This window comes from Urocitellus parryii, chromosome 5, assembly GCF_045843805.1.
Source record: "Urocitellus parryii isolate mUroPar1 chromosome 5, mUroPar1.hap1, whole genome shotgun sequence".
Lineage (NCBI taxonomy): Eukaryota > Metazoa > Chordata > Mammalia > Rodentia > Sciuridae > Urocitellus > Urocitellus parryii.
In genome coordinates, this window is record NC_135535.1 from 127500103 (window position 1) to 127520366 (window position 20264).

General features: G+C 39.3%; 1 protein-coding gene across 1 annotated transcript in view; it reads left to right on the top strand.

The window, feature by feature from the left end:
• Alox5 (arachidonate 5-lipoxygenase) overlaps positions 1-20264 on the top strand; it is a 59883-nt gene that overhangs the window by 17997 nt on the left and 21622 nt on the right. Inside the window, exons 3-4 of the mRNA XM_026399544.2 lie at positions 878-959; positions 16300-16422. Coding sequence (XP_026255329.1) covers positions 878-959; positions 16300-16422 — 205 coding nt within the window. The remainder of the gene's footprint in view (positions 1-877; positions 960-16299; positions 16423-20264) is intronic.

A 20264-nucleotide genomic window follows, 5' to 3' on the forward strand; every position in this document is an offset into this window, starting at 1 on the left:
GGTCCTGCTGTTCTCTAGGGCAATAATAAATCTATATCAGCTGCCATTTTGGTTCAGCATAAGAATTTCAGGGCTATTCTGTGTTTTTAAAATATCCACCAAAGACCAGATAATGTCTTCCCTGATGTGAGCAAGCAGCTCTGTACCAGGAGCCCCAGGATTCCTACAGAGGCAATGTGCTGAGGGGCACAGTGGAAGGTGAGTGTCCCCAGGTGGAAATACACAGCAAGCCAGAAATGGGATACACTGCACCTGCCACAGAGAGGCAGAGAATCATTGCCCCAGCCCTATAGAGACCAATGAGAACCAAGTCTGACTCATGCATTAATTGATTCTATGATCATCCAAAGTTTTGCTGAGTGTTTGGGCAGGAGGATGAAGAAATGGAATTGCCTTTTGTAAAGGGAATGACTAAGAGCACGAGATTTGAGTCTTGCGTTGCAAATTCATTAATGAAGTGCATAATCTTGGGTAGAAAGCTATTCAACCTCCCCAAGGCTCCATTTTTTTTTTTTTTTTTTTTTTTTTTTTTTTTTTTTTTTTTTTTTTTTTTAGAGAGAGAGTGAGAGAGGGGAGAGAGAGAGAGATTTTTAATATTTATTTTCTAGTTCTCGGCGGACACAACATCTTTGTTGGTATGTGGTGCTGAGGATCGAACCCGGGCCGCATGCATGCCAGGCGAGCGTGCTACCGCTTGAGCCACATCCCCAGCCCAAGGCTCCATTTCTTAACCATAAAATGAGGGTGTGTTATGAGGCATAAAGTAGATGGCATAAGTAAAACACGCAGTGTGGGATGGAGTCTGAAGAAAACATGAACACTGGACATTGTTACCCTTTTTTCTACGACTTCTTTTATACTTATTCTTCTTTCACAGCAAAGTTGGCCCGAGATGACCAAATTCACATTCTCAAGCAGCACAGACGTAAAGAATTGGAAACGCGGCAAAAACAGTACCGGTGAGTTATGACGTTAGATCAAGTTGGCCATGCGCCATGGTTTCTTCCCTCTCAGGTGCATGGTGTTAGATAAACCCTGATCATAGCTTATGACCTCATCTGCAGGTAAGTCACGAAGGCACCAGCTCTCAGTGGTGGTGCCACAATCACCAAGCTTCACATTACCTACCATTTTAGGCAGAAATGGTGAAGAGGAAGAGACTTGTGGAAAAATCGTGAGACCAACCATGTTGTCTGTAGCAGGAAGATGGTAGCAAAAACTCCAGTTTATCTGAAGTTCTCCCACCTGCTGTGGGAGGGGTTGCCCTCAGCTTTTGTGTCTTCTAATAATACTTCATACATGTAAGTGATACATGATCTATAATGAAACTGACAAACCTTATTTCCCTGACCAAGAAAAAGAGAGGGCTCAAATTAATAAGATTCAAAATGAGAGGGAAAAAGTCAATAACAATCACAGAGATTAGATTTAATAATAATAATAATAATAAAAGAATACTGCCAGGCATGGTGGTACATGCCTGTAATTTCAGCTACTTGGAAAACTGAGTCAGAAGGTTGACAAGTTCAAGGCCAGCCTCGGAAAATTAGCAAGACACTGTCTTAAAATAAAAATAAAAAATTTGAAGGCCTGGGGGTGTAGCTCGGTGGTACACCCTTGAATTTAATCCCTAGTACTGCAAGAATAAAGGAGGGGGGAACAGCATGAATATCTGTATGCCAACAAATTAGTCAACTTAGTTGAAATCCTAGATAAATATCAAACTATCAAACTGACTTAGAAAGAACTAGATAATTTGAATAAATAACTCATAAGGAAAGAGATTAATAATTTTACAAATTTCTACAAATAACAACCCAGATTCAGAAGGCTCCACTAGTTGAATTCTGTCGAATATTTAAGAAATTAATACCAATCTTGCATAAACTCATCATGATTTTTACAATAAGTAAAAACCATTCATAGGTATCATATCAAATCGGACAAAGAAATCATAAGAAATGATCAATAATATACTAAAATCTCATATGAATATCGGTGTAGATATTTTCAACAAAATCTGCCAAACCAAATTTATCCGTATATAAAAGAAACTATTCAATATGAATAGACAGTCCTTTGCCCAGGTAAACAAGTTTAGTTTAACAACCCAAAATCAATTGTTCTAATAATATATTGTATCAATAAAGAAAAACAAAACAAAAGAACAACAACAACAAAAACCACTCTACAACCCCATTTTATAGATAGAGAAAAAGAATTTAAAAATTTTTAAAAAAAGTTTTCATGATAAAAATACTAAGTAGTAATTAAAAAGAATTCCCTTAACATGACAAATGACATCTACATAAAACTCATAGTTGACATCAGTGTCTTGGGTAAGACTGAATGTTTTCACCTAAGATTCAGGAACAAAATAACGATGTGCCGTTTGCCACTTTTGTTCAATCTTGCACTAGGTGGTGGGTCTATCCAGGTTAGTAACTGAAGAAAAATAAGAAATAAAGATACCTATACTGGAGTACAATAAGTACAATAAGTAAAAACCATTCATAGATGACACAATTGTTCATATAGAAAATCCTAAGAGAATCACCAAAAGAGAAAGAAAGAAAAAACGGTTAGAAGAAACTAACACTGCAAAGTTAAAAGCTGAAAGATAAATGTAGAAAAATCAATATTTTTTCTATATTCTAGCAACCAACAATCTGGAAATAAAAATAAATAAAAGATTTCCATGTCAAAATGAGTAAACTATTTATGAATAAATTTAACAAAAGTAGTTCAAGACTTATACAATGAAACTCTAAAACAATGTTGAAAATACTTGAAAAAGACCTTAATAAGGTGAAATATATCTCGTGTTCATCAAAGGACTTAATTTTAGTTAAAATGGCACTATTACCCCAAATGATATACATATACGGTGCAATTTCTATCAAATGCCAGCTAGAATTCAGATGGAAATGCAAAAGACTCCAGATACCCTAAGCAATTAAAAAGCTAAAAGAAAACAAAGTTGTAGGACTTACACTTCCCACTACCCAAATTACTATACAGCCATGGTACTCAAGAAAATGTGATATTGGCCTGGTGTGGTGGCACGTGCTTGTAATCCCAGCTACTTGGAAGCTGAGGCAGGAGGCACAAGTTCCAGGTCAACCTGGACAACTTAGCAATAGTCTGTCTCAAAATTTAAAAATAGAAATAAAGAACTTCAATAGTAGTTCAATAGTAGAATGCCCCTGAGTTCAATCCCCAGTCCTGGAAAAAAGAAAGAAGAAAAGAAACAGAAGAACAGAAGAAGAAAAAAGAAAAGAAGAATGTGTTGCAGACATAGGATAGATATATTAATCAATGGAATAGAACTGAAAGTTCAATGAACTAGAATTGAAAGTTCAGAAATAATCCCTTATACTTATGATAAATTGATTTTTATTTTTTTAAAAAAGCAGCAAGAAAATTCAATGGAATAGTCTTTTCAACAAATGGTGCTGGGAAAACTGGACAGCCAATGTGTAAAAAAAATAAAATAAAATAAAAAAGAAAGAAAGAAAGATGTTGAACCTTTACCTAACACCACATACACATATACATAAATAAACTCAAAATGCATCAATTACTAACTGTAAGAGCTAAAACTATAAAACTCTGTGAAGAAACCATTTGTGAATTTAAATTTGCCAAAGGGTTCTTAGAAATAACATCCAAAGCATAAGCAATAAAAGAAAATTGATATTGTCACATTTTAAAATATTTATTTTTCAAAGGACATTTAAGAAAGTAGACAGTGCAGAATGAGAAAGAATATTTATAAATCATATATTTGATAATAGACTTAAACTTGATATAAGACATGTGGCCCAGTTAAAAAGTAGGCAAGGATCTGCATACCTATTTCTCCAAGAATATACGAATGGACTATGAACACATGAAAAGATGCTTGACAGGTTAGTGATCTGGGAAATCAGCACCACATTGAGAAAACACTTCATACCCAGTAGGATGGGGAAAATCAAAAAGTCCAATAACAATGGTTGATGAGGATGTGAAAAATCAGAACTCTCACATGTTGCTTGTAGGAATGTAATATGGTACAGCTGCTTCGGAAAACAAGCTGATAGTTCCTCAAACTGTTTTAACAGAGAGTTTCCATATGACCCAGCAATTCCACTGCTACGCATATACCCAGTGAATCTCACCATCATGTATGTCCATAGAACGAGGTTCTAATTAGAATAAGATATGTTCCATGCTTGCATAATTACATCAAAATGGATTCTACTGTTGTGTTTAACTAAAAAGAACCAATAAAAAATAAACATAATAAAAATAGGGGTAAAAAAGAAATGAAAGCTTATGTCCACACAAAAACTTATATGTGCATGCTTATTACAGTATTATCCATAATAGTCAAAAGGTCTACACAAACCAAATGCCCATTAACTGACATATCTATATCATTTGATCATAAAAAAGAATAAAGTACCAACAGATGATACAACATGGTTTACATTACAGTATAATATAAACCTTGAAAACATTTTGCTAAGTGAAAGAAAACAGCCAAAAAATGTCATCTGTTATATTATTCCTTTTATATGAAATATCCAGAACAAGGAAATCTTTAAAGTCAGAAAAGAGAGCAGTGATTGTCAGTTAGCTTTCCATCACTGCAACCAAATACCTGAGATAATCAACCTAAGAAAGGTTTGCTTTGGCTCACTGTTTTTGAAGTTTCAGCATACAGTCAGGAGACCCCATTGTTTCTGGTCCTATGGCAAAGCAGCACATCATGGAGCAGAGGGGATGGCGGAGCAAAAGTTCTCACCTCAGAGCAGTTGGAAAGGAAAAGGGTCCTGAGTCCCAATATGCCCTTCAAAGACACATATCCAATGACCAGACTTTCTTCCACTAGATCCCACTCCTTAAAGTTTCCACTAATTCCCAATAATGCCACAGCTGGGGACCAAACCTTAACCCATAGATCTTTGGGGAACACTTATCTAAAATATGTCAGTAACCTGGGGAGGAGAAGGGGTGGTGATGAAAGATATAGCTGCTAAAAGATACAGGGGATTTTTTCATGGGTGATGAAAATGTTCTAAAATTGACTATTGTGATGGTTTCACACATCTGTAAATATACTAAAAAGCCTCGAATTGTACACTTGAAATAGGTGAGTTTTATGGTATTGGAATAATATTTCAATAATGCTGGAAAAATTAAAAATCAATTCAAAATAGATCATCAAACTGAATGGAAAAGCTAAAACTATAAAACTCTAAGAAAACATAGGAGTAAGTCTTTTTACTCTTGGGTTCAGCAAAACCTCTTAGATAGGACAACCAAGAGCACAGATAGAAAAAAAAAATAGCTCAGTTGGAGCTATTTGAGGGATGAATTTTACAGTAGAAAATTGTATCTCACCAAGAGCACAGATAGAAAAAAATAGCCCAGTTTATCAAAATTTCAAACTTCTATATTTTAAAGAAACATCATTAAAGTGAAAAAGACCACTCACAGAATGGAAAAATATCTACAAATCATTTATTTAACAAGGGACTTGGATTCAGAATATATCAAGAACTCTTACAACTGAATTTTTAAAAATAGAAATAATTCAATTTAAAAATCAGCAAAGACTTTAAGTAGTCATTTCTCCAGACAAAATGTGTTAATGGTCAATAAAAACATGAAAAATGCTCAACATTGTTAGTCATCAGGAAAATGAAAATCAAATGCACAAGATAGCAAGGCACGCCCTCTAGGATGGGTAAAATAATGATTAAGAAAATAACAAGTGTGGATGGAGATGTGGGGAAATGGGAGCCCTGATACACCACTGGTAGAATGGAAAGTAATGTAGCCACTTGGGGGAAACAGTTGGGAAGTTCCTCAGTATCTTAAGCTGAGCTTTGGTCCAGTGATTTTATTCCTAGATGTCTACCTAAGAATAATGAATCAGGGATTGGGGTGCAGCTCAGTGGTAGAACACTTAACCTAGCATGCATTGGTCTGTGTTCCATCGACAAGACAAAATATCTGCAAATCATATATTTAACAAGGGACTTGAATTAAGTGGGGGCAACTTGAATTCCATTAACTGACCAAAGATATTATATACATAAAGTAGGACATAATCTAGCATTAAAAATGAATGAATCTCAAAAATCAATATACTGAATGAAAGGGTTATTCACAAGAAACACATATTGTGATCGTATTATTTTTGGTGGTGATTCTGAGGTTGAACCCTAAAGTATTTTACTACTGAGTTTGCTGAGTTACATCCCAGCCATTTTTATTTCTTATTTTGAAATAGGGTCTTGCTTAATCACATAAGGTGGACTGGAACTTGTGATCTTTCTGCCTTAGCCTTCTAGTTGGTGGAATTACAGGCATACACACCATACCATGTTCAGTGTTGGTTTGATTTTATCTTTATGAAATGCCCAGAATAAACAATCCTATAATAACAGATTAGTTGTTAGTGATTGCCTAAAGCTGATTTGGGGATGGGGAATGGGGAGTTACTATTAATGGTGACAAGACTTCTTTATGGAGTAAGAATATTCCAAAATTAGATTATAATGATGGTTGCACAGCTCTGTAAATACACTAAAAAACCCCTCCTAATTGTGTAAATTTGGGGGATGAATTTTACAGTATAAAAATTGTATCTCAGTAAAACTATTTAAGTAATAATAGCAGATGATCAAGATTGCTCCTCTGGAAGCAGGTGTCTGTGGGCTGTCTCCAGTCTCTGTGTTGAGTGGGCTGTTATGGAGTTTTGAGTCAGCTGGGCTTCTGTGCTCCAGCCTTCCCTAGGCTACACCTTTCTGTTTTTTTGTACCAAGGCTTCTCCCATTTTACTTCCTGCTTTGGTTCCTGGAAACATTTCCATGTATGACTCCTTCCAAGAGAATGAAGAGGAAGGCATCATTCTGAACATTCTAGTGAGAGCATGGTTACCTGGATTCTTGCAGCCTTGAGGGTTATACCTTTTTACAAATTCCTCAATACTTCCTTCAAGGAATGTACAGTATATCAGAGGTTTGTTTTCAATTCAATAAAGCAAAAGAAGAGGAATAATATAGAAACAGAAAAATACCTATAATTCACTGTCAGGTGTTTTCACCTTTTCTTATTCATTTATTTTTTGGGGGGTGAGGGGAGTTGGGATTGTGCTGTACAGATGATATTACATCCTTCTCTTTATTTTAGCAGTACAGCAGCATCATTTCCCCATATTTTTAAAATCCTTCCAGTGTTCATGTTAGTATATTCCATTGCATGAATGCAGCACATTGACTTAATCTCTGAATACCATCCCCCGCATCTTTCTTTCAACTTTTCCAATTTGTAAAAGCATCTCATCTCCTAGCTCTTCCTCCTTCATTCTTTGCTTGAGCAGCCACTCCACTGAGAATGTGATTGCCCCAACCTCAAAACCTTTAGCTGCATTGCCTTTATGTCAGAAACATTTCCACAATACAGAATAAAGAAATGAGAAACAGAGCCATACATCCATGGACACTTGATGATATGGTAAAGAGGGCACTGTTGATAAATGTTCCTGGGTGCTGCATGTCCATCTGGAAGAAGGAGAGAGGCCAATGTGGAGGAAAAAGAGAGGAGGAAATGTAGAGGAAGAACTTTGTTTGCACCTCTTGTCACTCAGAAAATTCAACTTGGGGATTGATTAGACTTAAAAGGTTAAAGGCAAAACTATAAAACTTTTAGACTGTTAGATTCTTTTTCATAGTCTCCAGGTTAAATTTATTTTTTCAAATAAGACTCAAAAACATATTAACTGTAAAGGAAAGAATTGGCAAGTTCACCTATCTCAAAATGAAGAACTTCTATTTATTGATAGACACCACACCAGGCATAGTGGTGCAAAACTGTGTTCCCAGATATTTTCAAGGCGAAGTGGGAAAATTCCTTGAGCCCAGGAGTTCAAAACTAGTCAGGGAAACATAGCAAGACCTTGATTAAAAAAGCAAGCAAACACAAAACAGGAGAGAGTGAAGGTGAAGACTAGTCATGGAGTGATTGACAGGGCAATTATTCCTAGAACTTCTAGTACATAAAGCATTCCTATAAATCTATAAGAATGAGACTGTTGATCTAGTGAAACATGTGCAAGCAGTGGGACCAGTCACTGCACAAAATATGAAAGCAAATATACAAAAATGTGCTTTTAGTGCTGATCACAGGAATCAGAAATGTGACCACAGTGAATTCCTACTTCAAAATCCAGGTGGGCAAAATGCCAATAGTTTGACAATACCCAAGTATTAAAAAGATGTGAAGAGATGGCAACACTCATATACTGCTGGCAGTATATAATCTCTAGGAAATGCAGTTTTTGTACACTCTGTGACCCAGACGTTCTATTCCTAGATCCAAATACATATGCATATGCACCTGGATGTTAACAACAACGTTATTCATGATAGCCAACAAATGGAAACAACCAAATGCCTATCAACAGCAGAGAAGATTAAAAAACTCATAATTTTAGAGAGCAATGGGGATGAACTTCACAAATGCAATGTTGAAGGAAAGAAGTCAGATACAACATGTTTAACCAATCCATAAAGTTTGGGTAATGTATAGTAGTGGAAAGAACAAAAGAGTAACAAGAAGTGATAATCATAATAGTAAAGATGTAGTGGCACATGTCTGTAGTCCCAGCTACCTGAGAAGCTGATATGGGAAGATTGTGCCCAGGAGTTCAAAGCCAGTCTTGTCTCAAAAACAAACATATAAAAAAGTAAACATGATAGTTACAAGGGCTAGGGGTTGAGGGTAATGGTAATGTTCTCATTGGGAGGTGGCTAGACAGGTATTTTGTGCATATTTCTGCACGTGTGTGCCTATATACACATATACATGCATACATAGATTTATATATTCTATTTCACACAAAAAATTACAAATAAAAACTGATATGCCTGTAGTGTCAGGTGTGACACTGTGATCTGACTTTACTGTGGGTCGTGTTTAGGATATATGAAATTTCCAATTGCTTTAGAGACTCATGTGCAAGTCTCATTGCTTGGGTATCACACGGTGTTTTGAGGCACTTGCAGTTGGTACAGTGCCCAGGGTGTTGTCTTAGAATGCTGCTCCCATCACAAAGGGCTTTTTTAGTTTTATGTTTCTTCTTTGGTCTCTTTTTCAACTTCAAGTATCTGCACAAAGTCCTTATAGCCAATTCTCCGGGCACTTGTAGCTTGTGGAACTGGGTTAAAATGTCCATAAGATTAATTTGTTATCAGCCTTAATACCTGAGTCATAGTTAGTGGGAACCTGAGTAGATTTGCTCTCCACTCACCTACAAACATTCTTTGGAAGCTGTTTAACATCATCACAATCTAGGATTTGTGGAGAGGACTAGAGGATTTTTTTTTTTTGTGGATGTATGTATGTGTGAGATATTTTGTCCCTTTCTTAAACCTAATTGTCATTTTTTTCTACTCCTTCTACTTTTGTTTCTCCTTCTACTTTCTCAGACTCCTTCCTCTGCTTCCCTTCAGGAAACACTGAACTTTGTGTGATCTGTACAATCCTGGCGTTCCTCTTTCACATGACTTCTCAGGCTTCCATATTAGAGTTTGGAAGCAAAGGGATGACAAAGAATAGTCCCCAATAAATCAGAAAGCCACATATCCAGCTGGTCTGCTTCCCTAGCTCAATAATGCAGGGAGAGAGAGCAGCTGAGCCAATTTGTATCCCTGTGGCCCGCGACTGTGAGTGTGACGCCCAAACACACTCCCAGCAGCTGTTTGTGTGTTCTGCCATCCACATCATTTAACCTAATCTCTCTGTTGCCTCTCATTTTCACTCACCTCTATGTTTTGAAGAGCATCCAGCTGACACAGATAGATGTCGTTCCTTAATTTTCGACTTCTGTATAGCCAACCATTGTATGATTTGTGCCTTGGCAGTGCTAGGAAGTGAACCCAGGCTCTGTCTCAGGCTAGGCAAGGGCTTTCCTACCAAGATGCACTCCCAGCCTTGTACCATTGTATGCATAATCCTCTATGCTCATGGGCTCTTCAGATGGTGAGAATGTGGGCTGTCTTTAACTTTCCTGCTATTGCTTTCATATATTTCTGTGTTCTCTTGGGAGAGTTACTCTAGGGTTGCAAACCGCACATGTTTTAAGTGTTCTAGATATTGAAGACTGGTTTTTCTGCCAAATTATACCTTTGGAAGATGTCCCTGATGGTTGCTGTTTACCTACATCATCAGCACACTTCCCATCTTGAGACGTTTTAATTCTTGTTCATCTTACGCAGGTGTGAAACACTATCTCATTGCTTTCCTCTTTGTAAATTGCCACATATTTCTTGCTTCATGTGGATGTACTGTAAACTCAACCAACCATCCCCCTAATGACAGACATTCAGCAGGTTTCCCTTTTGTGTGTATGTTGGTTTTGGACATTGCAAACAGTGCTGCAAAGAGGCAACCTGTACAAATGTTTTTATGTCCTGGAGCTTCACTAGCAGGTCCATTTCCAAAACTTCCATTGATGGGTCCAGTCAGCACTTTTTATTGTAAGAAATACTGACAAAAATTCTTTTTACGAAATATTATAATGTTTTCAGTCCTATTGATTGTGTAAAAAAAGATAACTTTTTCTGATAACTTTGCCAATAACTTATGATGCCTATCCTTTCAATATTTGACAATTGAAAAATCCCTGAGACCTTAGTGTTGTTTTTAATCTGCATTCCCCTGTCCATTGCCTGTTATTTAGATTGCCTGTTTGTATGTTTTATTTCTCTGTGAGTTCTTGTCTTAATATCTATAGGAGCTCTTACTTATATATAAGTGTAGTTTCTCTTTGCTATATGTATAGCATTTTTTATTTGTTTTTGTCACAAAATATTTCAGTTTTTTAAAATTTTCTTTTTAATTGATTTTTAAATAATAAATGACAGCAGAATGCATTATAATTCTTATTACACATAGACAGCATAATTTTTCAGATCTCTGGTTGTATATAAAGTATGTTGACACCAATTTGTGTCTTCATATATGTACTTTGGATAATGATGTCTATCACATTCCACCATCCTTCCTAACCCTCTGCCCCCTCCCTTCCCCTCCCACCCCTCTGCCCTATCTAGAGTTAAACTAATATGTACTGTTTATCCTTTATAACCTTTGAGCTTCCTACTTTGCTTAATAAAATCTTCCACATGCCAATATTACCCAAATACTTCTATGTATTTGCCTGATACTCTTATAGTTTTGTTTTTAGTTTAGACTCTTAATTCATCCACCCTGTGTCTTTGTACATGATGTGAAGTAGGAGTCAAACTTTCCCAGCATCATTTATTACATAATACATTCTTTGCTGCTCACTGGGAATGGCACCCGTGGCACACAGCTGGCACAGGATGGCGGTTGGGTGCATGGGCCTGGAGCAGAGTGCGGGGCTCAGCTCCCACAATTGGGTCCTGTGGGCCTCAATTCCCTCATCTTTAAGATGGAGGAAATAATATAGTTACCCTTATTAGTTCATTTTATGTTTTTATGATAAGCTATCTGAGGCTAGTTAATTTAAGGAGAGGTCTATTTGGCTCATAATTTTGGTAGCTGGTGTGCCTAAACCACATGACACCAGCATCCTGGTGAGGAACCTCTGTATCACAACATGGCAGAGAAGCAGAAAGGAAAACAACCATGAGCAGAAGGGACCAAAGTGTGGATGGCCACACTTTACAACAAAACCAGCTCTCTTTAGAAGTGATCTGATCCCATGAGACCTGACCACTCCCTGGAAACAGCATTAGTCCAGTTATGAAAACAAGAGTCCCCACCGACCTAAGGACTTTCCTCTGGGCCCCACTTCTTAAAGCACACTGGGGTAAGCTTCCAACATGTGAACCTCTGGGGAATGAGACACGTCACAGCACGACCTTGTAAGTTTTTTGTTTTCTTGTAATTTTAACTACACATAATAATGGGATTCATTGTGATATATCCATACATGCACAAAGCATAATTTGGTCTATTTCATTCCCCCATGCCCTCCTTTCCTCCCTTTTCTTCCCTCCCCTGACTCCCTTCCTCTAGTCTACTGGTCTCTCTTCTATTTTCATGAGGTTCCTCTTATTTCTTTTTCCCTCTCTTGCTTCTATATATGAGGCAAAACTTAAGACTCTTCACTTTTGAAGTCTAATTTCACTTAGCACAACATTCTCCAATTGTATCCATGTTCTCAAAAATGACATAGCTTCCTTTATCTTTTTCGCTGAATAAAACCACATTTTATATATTTCACATTTTCTTTATCCTTATATCCATCGGTGGACACCTACATGGTTCCATAATTTGACTATTGTGAATTGTGCTGCTATAAACACCTCAGAAGTTTTTGAAATAACTAAATAGGTTGAATGATATTTACCTTGTATTGACACTTTACTGAACTATTTTGTTGGTTCTAATCTCGATTACTTTTAGTAAGTCTTTGTAGTTACTTAGTTACTTGGCCACATTATTAGAACAATAATTTTGTCTTTTATTTTTCATAATTTATACCACTGTTATTCTTCATATTGAATAGATGGAATCTCCAAAAAAGTAATTTTTATTTATTTAAGATTACATTTGTTGTTTTTTTTCGGAATTTTATTGTTATGAAATGAATATGTATATCAGATAATTTTTCACCATACCTCTTCTAATGTTGGAAAACTATAGTGTTTTGGATAGGGAAAGATATACGGTGTGTTCTATGTGTACCAATTTTTCCCTAGATGATGCATGAATATATATCAAGGAAGAATACACAATGTATTTCCTGTGAATTTAAAAAGGAAAATTTAAATGATGTTTTAAATATTCAAGACATTGTATATTCACTTATAGACATGGATTCCAAATAGCTCTAAGTATTGTGGTAATATTAGGTTTAGTATTGCATAATGAGTGTGTTTGGGTATTGCTAAGAGAGCCTATATGTTTATCAAAAATTATGTATGATTAAAAGAATGTTCACTTCTTAATGAGTAGGACAACAAGTGTGAATATATGTGTTCTGAAACAGGAATGGGTGTCAAGACAACCAAATGATTACAGATTTTTGAACATGGGGTTCAATGGATATACCTCATATTGAATATAAAATGATTTAAAGGCCAATGTACAAATGATGAGAATAGTATCTTTAGTATAATGTTCAGGAGTTTTGTGCTTCATTTGAATTTAATTTTTATGTAGTTATACTTGTTCAGTTAATTTCCTCAGAAGGGCACACGGTAATATATCTGACTCTGTGCCTCACCTGTCCCTACCAATCACTTGGCTTGTTAGAAGACGATTTAAAAGCAATGTTGGTAAACTTTCGGCTCTTAATGTTGATTAGAGCTCATAAGCTACCTAGTGGCAAGGAGGAAATCATTAGTAATTTAAATTGGTATGATTAATGTTAATTATCTAATAGGAAGTTACTACCGTAGGACTCCCAAATGACACAGCCTTCCTAACTTCAGTGTGATACATGAGAAATACAGTAATAGTATAATTTTTCCTGGAACTGGGAATATTTAAATCATTTTTCAGTTTAAGGATGTTTTCTTCTATTTCTTTGATTTAAAAAAAAAAAAAAAAAACTTCTCTCTCATTCTGGACTTCTTTGCATTTTAAATTTTCTTTGCTTGGGCTTCATTTCTCTCATAGTTTCACTCTTGATTTCAATTTCTTTGTCGTTATGCTCTGCATTTGTTACATTTCCTTCTATTTGTGCATGTAACACTTCCTGCCCTAAGAGGTGCTCAATAATTCTAGAATGAATTGATTTTGTCTTCTAGGAGACCGATCATACTTAGAGTGACTATTCTCTTTTTCTATTTCCATATTAATTCTTAACTTAGAAACCATATTTGTGTCTGGAAAAGTCTTTTTACATTGAATTGTACTATTTGCATCTCCTTAAGTTATTCTCTCTCTTTTTGTCTCTGTCTCTCTCTCTCTGTCTCTCTCTCTCTCTCTCTCTGTCTCTCTCTCTCTCTCCATACACACACACACACACACACACACACACACACACACACACAAATGTCTTTCCTGCTTCTTCTTTACTTCTGCCTAGTTGTTCCTCTTGATCTTCCTTAGTGAAGTATATTTTTTTTCTTTGCCTATTTTTGTCTGAGTGTGAGGTCTTTGGTTCCTGTGGGTCAGCCTGTCAGGATGTCTCAGGCCATAGCAGAAGGAGCATAGGGGTTTGGTTTCAGGTGGACAGTAGCAAACTTGCAAGCAAACTGTCCCATCTCTATACGCTGGGCCCCGTCGTCTCTTAACCTTTCAAGGTAGGGTATTTCTGCCCATTGGTGCTGCATCCCAAGGAGAATGAGGAAGGACAGGCAGAGAAAATGTTTTGTCTGTTGAGTAAATGTTCCCAACTTCTCTTCTAAGTAAACTCTCAACTTACAATGTGAATGCCGTCTGCTGGCATGTATGTTATTTTGAGGATCACTGAAAAATATAAGTCCAATAAGCTCTTAATGTTGCTTAGAGCTTATAAGCTACCCAGTGAAAAGGAGGAAGTCATTAGTAATTTAAATTGGCATGACTAATGATAATTATCTAATACGTAGTTACTACCAGTGGGACTCCCAAATGACTGGCTCAATTTTAACTTATACTGGTGATACCTTGAATGATTTTCCAAAACAAAAGGAAATTATTTGCGTACTTGTCCACATTTTTCTCTTACTAGCATCAGCATACAAATCATTAAAAAAATAAATTTAAGGAAGTAGAATGTTATCAAATCTAAGAAACTAGAGTGATGCGATGTAAGTAGGCCAACAGTTAGAAATGCAAGGCACCATGTAACAGAAAGCACTTTCCCCAATGCCTTTGTTGTTGGAGGGACTCTGTCTGGTTCCTGGTCACTTCTTATGATCCTAGAGAGAGACTGTGGGCTCAGAATACCATGAAAAACATGAGGAGTTTCATAACAGTAAAACAGAAGATTTTATTAAAAGTACTTTAGGCTTTTTTTTTTGTGTGTGTGTGTGGGGGGGGTATATTGGGGATTGAACTCAGGGGCACTTAACAACTGAGCAACATCCCTAAGCCCTATTTTGTATTTTATTTAGAGACAGGGTCTCACTGAGTTGCTTAGCACCTCGCTTTTGCTGAAGCTGGCTTTGAACTCATGATCCTCCTGCCTCAGCCTAGACTTTTTAATGCTCTCAAGTTTTTCCCTCAGGAGATTAAAAAGGAAAGTCAGGAGTTCAAGTGAAAAAATCTGAAATCTCAGAAAGTAAATTTTGACTGGATATGGTGGCACATGCCTGTTGTAAATTGAAAGCCAGCCTCAGCAATGTAGTGAAGCCCTAAACAACTTAGGGAGACCCTGTCCCAAATAAAAAATAAAAAAGCCTAGAGTTAGTTGTAGCTTAGTAGTTAAGTGCCCCTTAGTTCAATCCCTGGTATCAAAAAAAAAAAAAAAAAGAGTAAATTTTGTTTTTTAAACAAATACTATTTTATTATTCTTACTCCCCCCAAATGAACACCATTTTTTTTATCTTATTTTCACAGTTCAGGCTGGTGAATAAATAAACAAAAGAAAAGTAGAGTAGGAAAATAAAACACAAGTGTCCAATGCTACAAGATATTTTCAAGGGCACCAGGATCTTAAAATTCTTACTGGATTTAGTGCATGGTTCACTTTGGGAGGGAACAATTTTAATTATACTAATCTCTAAACCTGCTGTTGGCTCCTAGATTGGAAAGAGCAGCCCCTCCACAGTCTGTGTCTGGGGTCCTCACCACTTCTCTCACTGCCTTGCAGTCCTGTTGTGAAGGCATCAGAACTGTCCCATTTTCCTTGGCCACCACACGCAGAACATGCACACAGTCCAAGGGTGCACACTGACCAAGCTATGAGGACACTGAACATCCAAGTTGGTTGTGGCTTGGTAGCCTTAACCACTTCTGCCTCCTGTGACCAGCAAGGCAGGCGTCTGCTATGGGAAATATTGTTGTTTGAAGTTGCCTCTAATACGTGAGTTCTCCTGAGGCTTCCTTCATTGTTTTTGATGTACTTGTGCACATCTATTCCATTCACTATTCCTTGGCTGTAAGCTGGTCTCAGATCTCTCCCTGTGATGGTCAGAGCCACAGGACTTCGGAAAGGAGTCCCAGTATCTTGCTGGATGCAGGTTCAGTCACTGCAGAGTCAGTAGAGTGGGCATGTCAGGCACCACCTTTACATAGCAGACAGCCCAGGCAGCCTCCAGCCGATGGGACCAAACCAAAGGTTAGCATTTAACCCAGTTTTCTCCCTTCTCGTGCTAGATGGATGGAGTGGAACCCTGGCTTCCCCTTGAGCATTGACGCCAGATGCCATAAGGATCTGCCCCGGGATATCCAATTTGATAGTGAGAAAGGAGTGGACTTTGTCCTGAACTACTCCAAAGCGTGAGTTTCTGAGAACTTAAGGATGCTGGGTGGCCCCTCGGAAGCCAGGGGTGGGCATGGGACCCTTACTCCTTTCCTCATGGGGGCTTTGGGTTGGATGAGCAGCACCCAAAGCATTTGATTATACTCTGTCCACAGAGTGAATTCTCAGTGTACTACCACAGATAACCTCTAACCCAGGTCAGCGTGTGTACTAACACAGTCGTAACCTGAGGACTGTAGGCACCAAGCATTGCTGTGTTTTCACTGTGGGTGGGCATTATTGTTTGGAACATGCAATTGCCAGCCACATCTTATCTCCTCGAAGCCCAAATCAAGGTGGACAGTGTCTAGGCACTGGGTGGAGGATGAAAGAAAGGAAGGGAAGCAAAGAGGGAGGTGGCATGAAGGCCAGGCAGTGCCTTTCTTATGTCTACTCAGTGATTCTTAAAGTCATTGTCATCTTTGTGTCCGGGGAGCCTGGCACAGCAGCTGCCACAGAACAGGTCCTCAGACAACTCTGTCAAAATGAATTGAATGTGATCCACCTGGCCACTCAGGGGTCAGTATTGCTACCTCCCAGGACTTCACTTCACTGTGGAGAAAGGACACACACACAAGATACAGGTACCTCTCCTCATGCATCTCCTTCATGGCTCACAGCAGCCAAGACCAGAGGTTCTCAATCCCAACTACATTTAATCTCATAGATACCATGCTGTTCCACCCCTCCCCATATAGACCACTGGACTGTGGTCTTTGCATTGCTGCTGGGGCATCTTTTAAATTTTCCTGGGTGACTCAAGTGTGCAACCAGAGTTGAAAACACTGGCCTAGATGCCTCTATGGGCCTCACCCACCCTCACAAACTAGTTGTATGTAAGATCAAGTCCATGTGCTGGGGTCTCAGGGAGCTGGTCCTGCTCTCTAAGATTCATCATCTCTCCCTGGTATCAGTGTTCTTGGGAATATCCTTCCACCTGCTCCCCTGAGCTTCCACAGCATTTGGATGGCTCATGAGTTGTTGGGAGGCTGCTTATAAAAAAGCAAATATAATTCTTTCACTCTCCTCCCTGAAATCCTTCAGTGATGGTCCCAATTTCAGGTGAGATCCCAGGTATGTCTATTAGGTTTTAAGATCCATTCAAGTGGACCTGCCATCCCCAGGCTTTTCTCCTCCGAACCTGCCCAGGCTGCTCCAGCCACGGGAATCCAGAGTTATCTCTAGGGCATCTTCGTGGCCCCCTAACTTTTCCCATGTTGTTCCTCTGCCACAAACACCCTCCCCCCTTCTTTGCCAGTACGTGGGTGACAGACCCATCTCCAAGAAGCTCCCACCACTCCCTGGGCCTAGTGAGGTCTCCTCCCCTGTGCACTGACACCCTCGCCCACACTGGCCACCATCCCTTCAGTACTGCTGCAGCCTATCCTGCTCCACATCAGCTTGGTCACTTGGCCTCTTGAATGAGGGACTGTTCGGCAGGAATAAAAGCAAAGAAACCCTGGGATAGGCCCTTCAGCTTCTTCTAGCACAGCACAGCTGGGACCGTCAGCTGAGCACTGACTCTGTGCTGGCACATTGGACCCAGATACATGAGATCCAAGAGACAAGAGGACCTTCCTCTGAGCCATGTGGGCTGAATCTCAGGGAGGCAAAGGTAACTCAGAGGAACCCACTCTCCGAGCGCACATGGGGAGGGCCTCTGGCTGGTGCGGGCAATCCTAGGATGTTGTCTAGTTTCTCTGAGACTAGATGTTGTCCTCTGGAAAAGAAGACCCAGCTCCTACTCAGGATTATGAAACTGAATTGGGGCCATCTAAGCCAGCCGAGCTGATTCAGTGAAGGGTACCCCTAAAGACAGTGCTAGTCTTCACCTATTCTTAATAATGGAGTGAGACCCACTGGTTGCTCCTCCAGCACCACTTGGCCATTGAGCAGGTGCACCCACAGACAGAAGTACATAAAGAGACTCTCCCTCTGGACATTCTCTTAATGATAGGACCCAGGAGTGCTTCAAAGCCAAGGGACATTTGGTCTGGCTTTGTGGCAGGCCAAGCAGACACACATGGGGGTCTGACAACAGGACAGGATGTTGTGATGGGGACAGCACCATTTACAAAGGTGTGTCGTGGCCAGGTCAGGCCTGCTGGGGAACCCAGTGGGTTGTGAAACTTCCTGGTAGCTTTAAGGGAAGAACAGCCTGTGTATTTATCATCTATGCACTCACTGTTTGAAGCATGGAACTCAATTACAGGACTGGTGAGGCTGATAAGGGAATGGCCTCTTTAAAGGAAATTGAGAAAGAGAGCTTCCTTCTTGATAGAGCAGACAGTACAGAATGTGCATGAGTCTGGAGAATGGTGACTGAGAAGCTCAACCGTATACCCTCTGTGCAATTTGCAACAGACATGACTAGTGGAGGACAGTTCCTTAAAGGGCCGTGTGTGAAGCATCCTTGTTCAGGGGCCATAAAGCACCCAACCCACACCACAGCTATCTTCCCAGGAAGGCAGCATTCAATGCACTACCACAAGCTGCAGTCGTCGTATTTGCCATCAGCACTCTGAATGTTCTGCATCCAGGGAAATTGGGAGACATGTGAGTGTTTGGAAGAAGCAGTGATGGAGTTAGAGCTGCATTGTAGAAGCTTGACCTTGACAGTTTTTATGGGCCAGGGAAGCCCAGGTGTGGAAGAGGCCCCATGAACACAGGGGCCAGGGATCAGCGCAGATGGAGGATGTGGTGTAGGGTCTAGTCAGAGTTTGGCTCACAATGGGAATATGCTAAGGGGAGAACTGAAGACATTGGGCTTGTTATCATTAAAAAAGATAAGCTTGGTCCTTAAAGAAGATAAGCCTAGAGGGTGCAGCCAGCTTTAAGGCCATAGCAGTAGATGGCAGCCCTGTGAGGGACAGGGGAGTGAGGCCAAGACCAGGCAGAGGCTTGGAAGGGAGGAGAGGAATGTGGTCTGAAAGCAACAATCCCACTGCTCCTGCCCACAGTCCCTAGGCAGCCATCTGCTGCTTGCTCAAGGAGGACAGTTATATACAACTGCTCCTCCTATTCCTTACTACATGCAAACTGAAATTTTTCCCAAAAATAAACTATAAAACTAAACTTTTTCTTCTGGTCCCTTAACAATACAGAACAATGCCTGTTTCAATAGCATTGACAGTATATCCATTATTGTAAGTAATTTGGGGATGATTTAAAGTATTAGTATTGCAAACACTTTGCTTGGCCTTTGGTGTGGCCATTCAGACAGGTTTCTCAACAAAATCTGCAACCACCCAGGCAATTGTTAGGGGATCTCAACTCAAGGAGCATTGAAGACCAGGATCCATTCTGCCTGAGCCACCATTTCCTCGCCATTTTACTGGTGGGGCTGTGCTCTTGGGTGTGCATAGGTTATTTGCAAATTACCAAGTCATTTTATATAATGCACTTAAGCATCTACAGACCACCAGGTCCTGGATCCTGGAACCAATTCCCACAGATATTGAGGGACAACTATGTGGCAGCTGCTCAAAAGGGGAGAATGGAGGAGTCCTTTGAGAAGAGGGAGGATTCAGAAGGGCAAGAGCCTGGGGAATAGAGACAGAGCACCATAGAGGGAGCAGATTTTTAGTGGGGAAGTAAAATTCAGAGCCAATATGGGGCAGAGGGAAAGCACAGAGGCTGGGGCATGAGAAGTGACCACAAAGGATGGAAAGGAGGGTGGCTGAGGAAACTCATTCACATAACTCTGGAAAGCAGAGCTCTGAGTTTTGCATGAGAATAAGACCCCCCTACCCTGTTACTGCCACCCCACCTCAAAAACCAGATGGCCCCATGCCACCGAAGTACTCTTAGAGTGTTAGTT